The sequence below is a fragment of the Nestor notabilis genome, unplaced genomic scaffold (assembly GCF_000696875.1).
Source record: "Nestor notabilis isolate BGI_N333 unplaced genomic scaffold, ASM69687v1 scaffold15243, whole genome shotgun sequence".
Taxonomy (NCBI): domain Eukaryota; kingdom Metazoa; phylum Chordata; class Aves; order Psittaciformes; family Psittacidae; genus Nestor; species Nestor notabilis.
The window spans coordinates 50,647-59,387 of record NW_009921692.1 but is presented as its reverse complement, the minus strand read 5'-3'; the positions used below and the strand labels follow the sequence as shown (position 1 = coordinate 59,387).

General features: G+C 49.5%; 1 protein-coding gene across 1 annotated transcript in view; it reads left to right on the top strand.

The window, feature by feature from the left end:
• CDK3 (cyclin-dependent kinase 3) overlaps nt 1–4,140 on the top strand; it is a 4,343-nt gene extending 203 nt beyond the window's left edge. The window contains exons 2-7 of the mRNA XM_010011267.1: nt 767–848; nt 1,215–1,335; nt 1,834–2,004; nt 2,419–2,520; nt 3,366–3,569; nt 4,015–4,140. Of these exons, the coding sequence (XP_010009569.1) occupies nt 767–848; nt 1,215–1,335; nt 1,834–2,004; nt 2,419–2,520; nt 3,366–3,569; nt 4,015–4,140 (806 nt within the window). The remainder of the gene's footprint in view (nt 1–766; nt 849–1,214; nt 1,336–1,833; nt 2,005–2,418; nt 2,521–3,365; nt 3,570–4,014) is intronic.
• Nucleotides 4,141–8,741: the final 4,601 nt, after the last annotated feature.

Sequence of the window (8,741 nt, the reverse complement as noted above, 5' to 3'; positions counted from 1 at the left end):
GGGGCCATCAGCTGAGCCCCAGGCCTGCCATGGGAGTGAGCAGGAGGGTCCTGAGCCCTGCCTGGTATCCAAAATGGGGCAAGAGGCTCAAAAAAGCCTGTCTCTTATCAGCTCATGCAGGAAAAAAATGTCTCTTATCAGCTCATGTAAGCAGCTAGGCCATGCTTTGCTCTGGCTTCATAGCACAGGGCAGGGGGAAGTAGCCACGCTTTTGGGAGGTGTCCTCAGGGGTATGGTGCTGGGGCCTGGCAAAGTTCCATTTTCCTCAGAGACAACTTTAACCCCTCCAGGCTGGGACTGAGCAGATAAAAGCTTGTTACTGTTCCCCTGGGTGAGCCCTGGGCTGCCTCCATAATGAGGAGTGTCAGTGTGGACCACAGGGCATAGCAGTGGGACTGGAGCCCATGGTGGTCCCTCAGGACAGTGAAGGCAACTGCCTGGGGGACAAAGAGCTTTCATTTCCCCTCCCCTCTAAAAAGCAAGGCTCAGGCATCTAAATCACTGTTGCTTCTCCAAATGTGCCCTCAGGTGCTCAAAAACCAGCTCTGCCTCAGAGCTTGCACTAAGACCCTTCCTTCTCCTTCCCCATGGCTCCATTTCCCCCTGCCTCATTCCAGCCTGCCCCACACATGGCTCCATCCCAAACTCAGGGTGCTCAGTGTGAGACGCACTGCCCCACACAGGGTGATGGGGTACAGTGGGAGGGAGAAGGGACACAAGCTGTGGGATCTGGGGAGGATGGGGTGCTACACAGCCTGCCTCTGCCGCAGGGACACAGAGGGAGTCCCCAGCACTGCAATCCGAGAAATCTCACTGCTGAAGGAGCTGAAGCACCCCAACATAGTCAGGTAAGACCTGGATGAACCCTCCCCATCCTCATTGATGAGCTCCTGCTCTAGGAGCTCTGGGTACAGGCAGCAAGAGGGGTTTTCCTGTCCTTCCCTGACTGCAGGACAAGAGCAAAAGAAACAGGAAAATGCAGGAATCATTTGCACTTCCCTGGTTCTCAAGCAATAGCTCACAGTACTGCTACTTCACCCCAGCAACGCAGACTCGTCCAAGATGCTGCTATCCCACGCTAGATTCTGGTTTTTTATCTGCCTCTCTCTGCTCCAAAGGACTCACAGAGCAGAGACATCTGTGGGAGCAGGGATGTTTGGATCTGGAGAAGGTGTTGAAAGGTACCAAAGGGAGCACTTGCATTTCTTTTCCAGGCTCTTGGATGTCATACACAGCCAGAAGAAGCTATATCTGGTGTTTGAGTATCTGAATCAGGACCTGAAGAAATACATGGACTCATCCCAAACCAGAGGGCTTCCTTTAAGCTTGGTCAAGGTACAGTGTGGAAGGAATGCTAATAGGCAGAGCAGAAAGCATGTGTCCTTGCTGCCTTCTGCTGGGCAGAGCCAGCACTGAGCTGCTCATACCCCGGCTGCATCTGAAGAGACTCATCCTTGGCTGGAGGCATTCAACCTCTCAGATCTCAAATATTTCAGCTGGGAAACCCTCATGGCACTGTTGCTCAGTGCATTTATTTCCCAGCTGTTTCCACACGCTCCAGCTCATCTCACTGCAGAACAAACTGCTCTTAAGAGGACAACTGAGGGATCTATTACTAATTGCCTTGTTATAGAGTAATAAATGTGTGGAAGGAACTGCCACTGCATTGGAGTCTCTCTGTCCCCATGTAGTTTGTGTGGGCCTCTGTGTAGTGGCCCACCAGCCTACTGTTGCATTATAACAAGGTCTTTTTTCCCGTTCAGATCTATAAATGCGATCCAGCCTTCAAAGTAGTTTCACTGTGGCCTTGTCTGAAATACTTTCTCTCCATAGAACTACCTTTTCCAGCTGCTGCAGGGTGTGAGCTTCTGCCACTCACACAGAGTCATCCATAGGGACTTGAAGCCACAGAACTTGCTCATTAATGAAGCAGGAGTAATCAAGCTGGCTGATTTTGGACTGGCAAGAGCTTTTGGCGTCCCCCTGCGCACATACACTCACGAGGTACTGTTGAGGCTCTCTGCCACCTGATAGTGGGGTATACAATCCATAGTGGGTGAGCAAAAACAGCATCACAAGTTACTCACCTGTAACAGAGGCACAGCTCTGCCCAGGCACATGCTCTTAACATTATTTGCAACTATAGGTCTTGTATTCCACAAAGTGTGCTGACTGCTTCTACCCTGTCTGCACGCTGGGTTCCCACCTTCTCTGTATCAGGTATATTTATTTGTTGCAGAGTTTCCTGTTGAAGAATGATGTGTTGATCCCAATCTTGCTGTCACATTTGTTATTTCAGCATGGCCTTGGCATGTTCTGATTTGTACAGTCACTGCATTACAGCTGAGAAGAGAGAATCCCATGCCTCTGGTTTCATCCAGGGAAACAACCAAAGCTTATTTCTTTGTTCCTTGCCAGGTGGTGACTTTGTGGTACCGAGCCCCTGAAATACTGTTGGGATGCAAATACTACTCAGCCCCTGTGGATATCTGGAGTGTCGGCTGCATCTTTGCAGAAATGGTAGAATGGGTTTAAATAGCCTTAATGACCAGGGAGGATGCAGCTGCAATGGGAAGTGGGGAAGAAGGGGCAAGACACAGAGCATCTGTGACAGTGGGGTCCCACCCTATGCTGGGGTATGTTTTATGGGAAGTACACTTAAGATGATCTTAGTGTCCTTTCCAACCCAAACCATTCTATGATTCTATGAGGGTTAGCTGATCTTTAGCTTAGGACTTAGAAGGAAATCTGCCACTCTCAGAGGCCTGGCAGAAGGCAAAGCCTCTGTAGTTTGGCTGCAGTTCCAGGTAGGCGGGAATGTGGTGCCTCCCCTTGCAGAAGGGGCAACTTCAGTCTTTTTACTGCAGCATTTTTATCCTGGGAGGAGATGACTCTTGTAGATGTCCCCATAATGGGCTGCAGAGAACTAACACTCTCATAGCATGGCAGAGTGGATCTCCTGGGGGTCCACACTCCACTTTGAAGAGCTCTTGTTATCCCTGCAGCATAATAGCACTACCCCTAGCTCTCAAAGCCTCTGGAGCTGCCAAGCAGCAGAGCCTGGGCAGGTAGATGAGGAAGGAGCTAAGCTGCAAGAATGGTGTTACGAAACTGGAGACAAAGAGGGATAAGGAACTGGCTGAAAGGGGGACAGCCTCAGGGGAGCATGGATTCATGGAGAGGAGCTGGAGACAAGCAGCCAGACACCTGTGACTTTCCCAGCCTCTGCCTGGCAGAATCACTGCATTGTAACTGTCCGGTCTGTGCAGTTGTTTGCATCTGCTGGGACAAAGGGTTGCTTACAGCAGTAAATAGAGCACACAGCCGATGGAAAGATGGGAATTGGCTTTTCTTTCCCTCCTCAGGTGACCGGGAAGGCCCTGTTTCCAGGGGACTCCGAGATCGATCAGCTCTTCCGGATCTTTCGCACTCTGGGTACTCCCACCGAGGCTACCTGGCCTGGAGTGACCCAGCTGCCTGACTACAAGGAGAACTTTCCCCAGTGGGCAAGGAAGGAGATGATGGAAATTGTTCCCAGCTTAGATCGAGATGGTAGAGACTTGCTGGTGGTGAGTAACAAATGCAGTATTTTAGGGATTCAGTAGAGAGTAAGCAGTACCACAGAGTCATCAGAACAAGACCCTGGGACATGCAGGACCTTTGCAAACTGGGCAAAGAACAGGGATATTTGGGACTGATCTACCTGGACGTGCATTAACTGATCTGGCTCTAATGCTCATCTCTGCCATTGCAGAAACACCAAATCATCAAGCAGGGCTCAGTCCTGGCTCTAAAGCAGGACTGTCATTGCAGGTTCCTCTAGGAAACCACTGCATTGAGGGTCAAGAATCCCTTCTAACATAATCCCCATGGTAACTCCAGCTGTGGGTTACCCTGAAAGCCCAGAGAGGAGGAAAAGCAGGACCAGCATCTACATCTGGGCCCAGTCATGTGCAAGTGCAATCCATCATTTGGTTTTTAAACTGCTAAATCCGCTGGGTTTCCTCTTGGCAGCAATTGCTCCTGTATGACCCCAGCAAGCGCATCTCGGCCAAGGCAGCCCTCAGTCACCAGTACTTCTTCCGGAGAAGCCCTCGGAAGCCTGATGAGGAACATGTGCTGCAAAAATGCTGTAGATAAGAAGACACGGTTGGGACCCCAGGTGTCCCTTCTTCTGAGGAGTTTGGAGGGGATGTTCTTGCATTTAGAGACTCTCAGCCTGTTGCTGGGAGAAAGTTTAGTTGCAGCCAGTAGAGCTCTTTTAAATAGGTCATGCACAAAAAGGAGGTCGGGGCGGGGGGTGGTGGACAGATGGTATTTATCAGCGTAAAATACTGAAATGTAGGTGAGAGAGCATCTTTCAGAGGTTTGTCCTTGTATTAGCAAGCTAAGACGACAGTGATGTCTGTCCAGCACTGGAGCATTCCCAGGCGTGCCGGTGGCAGTTTCTGGCAGCAGGGTGTGCTGGAGCTCCAGTGTGGGGAGGGGAGTACTTCTCTGCTTTGCTGGTGTTGCCAAAGAGTGGGCTTGTCAGCACTAGACAAGTTGTTTAATAGAACTGACATTCTGCTCTTTCACAAGCTGAAGTGCACTATATGATGTCTTAATTTGTACCTTAGCTGGGATCAAGAATCTGAAAGATCCAGTCAATATAAAGCACTTGTTGCATATGGCTGGAAACAGGAAATAGTAGTAGCTAGAACACTGGCTGTCCACCATCGGTCTAGACCTAATGCTGTTCCCTTTACTTTATTATCTTGAAAATGTTTTCTGCTGTTCAGATGATTGGAGAATTGTCCCTGACTTTTGGTGTGGTTTTGACATCTTTCTCTTTTCAGCACAGAATTAAAATAAAGGCTTGTCATTTGTTTAAAAGCCTTGGCATTTGTTCTTTGGTTGGGGCAGCCCATCGGCTAATGAGGCAGCACAGTCTGGCTCATCCTTTTTTCCACAAACCTCTTCTCCTTTTCTTACCTCCTGCACTCTTTCTTTTATCCTTTCCAGCCCAAACCCTTGGCAGGTGCAGAGATGTGCTCTCACTTCCATTGTGGACATGGGGCTGATGGTTCTGCAGCCCAGTGCTGTATCAGTATGGTAAGATGGGCTTGCCTCTCATCAGAGGTTGCCACAAACGAGTTCAGTTATGTTCTGCTTTTTAAATACTCAAAAGACAGATTTTTAACATAGGGAAGACAAACTTGCGTGCTTCTGCTTTTCATGTATTCGCACACATGTGCCCTCCTAATAACTGTGATCCTCAGAACTGATTTCAGCACAAAAATGCTATCCCAAAAGCCATCACATTCCTAGACTTTCATGACAGATAAACACTGCAGTAAAGGGGCGCAAAGAGCACACAGAGCTGTAGCACCACTCTCCCTCCCCATATACCACATACCAGAGAACTTGCACAGGGGAGGGAAAACTTTAGAGTGCCTCCTGAAAAACTCACTCAGGCCAAGACCTGCCTGTCTAAAGCCAAGCTTAGTTGTCCTTTGGCATCCTCCATCATTCATTCCTCCTCCTGGCCCAACAAAAGGCAGTGGGTGGCTCTGCTTAATTCCTGACATCAAAAAGACCTTTGGCATCCCTATTGTAGCAGCCACACCTCCTGACAGATCCTAGCAACAAAACCCTGGGACAACTCCTGACAGATCCCCACAGCGGAACCCTGGGATGTGCCGCTCACCTGCCCCTGGTCTGGGCTCAGTAGCAGCCTCCAGAGCTGTGTGACAGGAAGATTGAGAAGCTGTGCTCCTGCAGCATCTCATGGCCTCTATGTGACAACACCTAGCTGACAGGGGCACATTTGTGAGACATGGGTGAGTTCTGCTATGGGAATCATTTCCCTGCCCTTGCATATGTATTTTTAGGTTATTTTATTTCATAGAGACAATACTCTGTTGTTTGCTCTATGCAAACAAATGCTTGTCTTGTACCAGACAAGCTGTTTGCAGAAGAGGTTGCTTTTTGGTTTGTTTTCTTTAGATCTGCATTAAGAAATAAATACCAAGGACATTCATAGAATCATAGAAAAGTTTGGGTTTAGAGGACCTTAAGATCATCTGCACAGGCAGGGATGCCTCATCCTAGACCATGTCGCCCAAGGCTGTGCCCAACCTGGCCTTGAACACTGCCAGGGATGGAGCATTTACCACTTCTTTGGGCAAGCTGTTCGAGCGCCTTACCACCCTCACAGTAAAGAACTTCTTCCTTGTATCTAACCTGAACTTCCCCTGTTTAAGTTTAAACCCATCACCCCTTGTCCTATTGCTACAGTCCCTGATGAAGAGTCCCTCTCCAGCATCCTTGTAGCCACCTTCAGATACTATAAGCTGCTCTGAGGTCTCCACACAGCCTTCATCCAGATCAGAAACATAAATAAAAATACTACAGCTCATCTAACCAGACAAAATAAGCAACAGCCTGAATTTCAAGTATTTATGACCCAACCCCACTGCCAACAAAAGAACCCAACAACAGCTGTCAAAACTCCTCTCTGGGAAAGCCATGATGCAGCAACATCACCCTATGCACAAGAAGGGAGGAAAAACACTACCTGGCTCCTGAGCAACTCACAACCCACCTGGGCTCTGGGGAAGCTCCATGGCTGTGTGGTGCTTCCTACAAACACATCAGGAATGCATGATACCAGCTACTTTCTGCAGGTGAGGGTGACTTGGTACCAAATAAAAGGATTTTTAGTGGGGTTTTATTCAGAAAGTAAAGGCAGACCAGCCTTGAAGGGAGCCTGCTTGGGCACCTGATCATCTCTTAATGCCTTCACCCAGCCCTGGGTGAACATCTCTGTCATGGTTTAAGCCCAGCTGGTAACTCGGAACCACACAGACGCTTGCTCACTCCCCCACGCCCCCCTTCTTTTTTCCCCCACTCCCAGAGGGATAGGGAGGAGAATCAAAAGAATATAATTCCTACGGGTTGAGATAACAGCACTCCAGTAACTAAGGTATAATACAAACCACTACTGCTACCAGTAATAATGATAAGGGAAATATCAAGGGGAGAGGATACAATTGCTCACCGCCCACTGACCGATACCCATCCCAACCCAAGCAGGGATCTGGGCCTTCCAGGTAACTCCCCAGTTTCTATACTGGGCATGACGTGCTGTGGTATGGAATACTCCTTTGGCCAGTTTGGGTCACGTGTCCTGTCTCTGCTTCCTCCCGGCTTCCCGTCCTCCCTGGCAGAGCATGAGGCTGAGAAAGTCCTTGGTCAGAGTAAACATTACCGAGCAACAACTAAAAACATCGGTGTTATCAGGGTTGTTCCCAGACTGAAAGTCAAAAACACAGCACCGCACCAGAAGGAGAAAAAATCACTGCTGTAGCTGAACCCAGGACAACCTTCCACCACACAGTTGGGGAGCACTTTATCCACACTGATTAACTGACTGCCTAATTACCAGGACTCCAAGTCCTTCAGTTACAGAGCATTTCCCCAGAACCATTTAATCAGCATTTCAGAAAAGTGTCACCACATGAACATTATGCATTAAAAGCAAGCATGGTTCCATTTCCTTGGCAAGAGGGGCAGTCTCACAGAGCTGGACAAGGGAAGGCTGAAGCAAACTCACCTGGTGGGCAGAGTTGAGCTGCAGGAAGGCAACAGCCCTGCTGCTGATGGAGCTTCACAGTGTTCTTCCCAGTGTTCAGACAGCCAAGGGGAGAAATCTGGAGCAGAGCAAGGCTGCTTCCAGCAGCTTTGAGGAGTTGGGACCCGCACTGGCACAGAGCTCTTTGGTTGTCCTGGGATGCGATCCTCACCTGGCCATATTCCTGTGCTCCAAGGGCTGTTGGGCTTGCCCTGGCAGGAGGTCAGGCCAGCATGTCTCTCCTGATGTGTCCCCTGGTCCAGCATAGCCCTTGCTGCTGGTCCAGACCAGCCAGGAGCAGAGTGCAGTGCACTGTGTGCCAGCAGTGCTCTACCGAGAGGAAACTGGCTTTGAACGCATGGGTGCTCTAGGGTATGTGCAACAGTTTTCCCCATTCTAAACCAACAAATTGCCCTGTGTTAATCATGGCAGCTGAGATGGCCACAGACACCAGCCATAGGCCTGACAATAAACACAGACCCTGCAGGGTATGGGACAGAGCCCAGGCAGATTGTGGACTGGAAATGGCATTTCTATACTGGACTCAGACTGTTAATGTTGACCGCTACCACCACCTACCAGCAGGAAGGGAACAGGCACCTGTGACTGTGCTGAGCTTGCCAGCATGGGAACAATTTCTTCTTGGAGCCCAGACTTCAAATCCCAGCTAGGCTATATGGAAATAGAGGCTATGCTGCTGCCCTGATGGGGGAAGGAGGAGGAGAAAACCTCTACCCTTATGTATTATTTTGGGTGTATTAGAGTTCCCAAACAACGTCAGCTAAAAGAGCCCTTGGAAGAGGGGGAAAAGCAGCTCATGTCAACAGAAACTCCTTCTCAGCCCACAAAGCCAGGGAACACTCCACAGAGGAGCCATGTCTTCAGCCACTTTGCACCTCAGCCTGCAGAGACAACACAGCCATGGAGACACACTTTCTATGTTTATTGCATGCAGAAGAATGACCCAACCAGAAAATGCTCTGGCTCTTCCCCCTTTCTGGGCACAACCACATTTAACCTACCGCCAGTGGAGTTCTCACAATCAACAACCCCCCTTTGCTGTCACAGCAGCACCTGGAGAGCTGTGGGGACCCGTTTTACACACTCACGATCACACTTTCCTCCT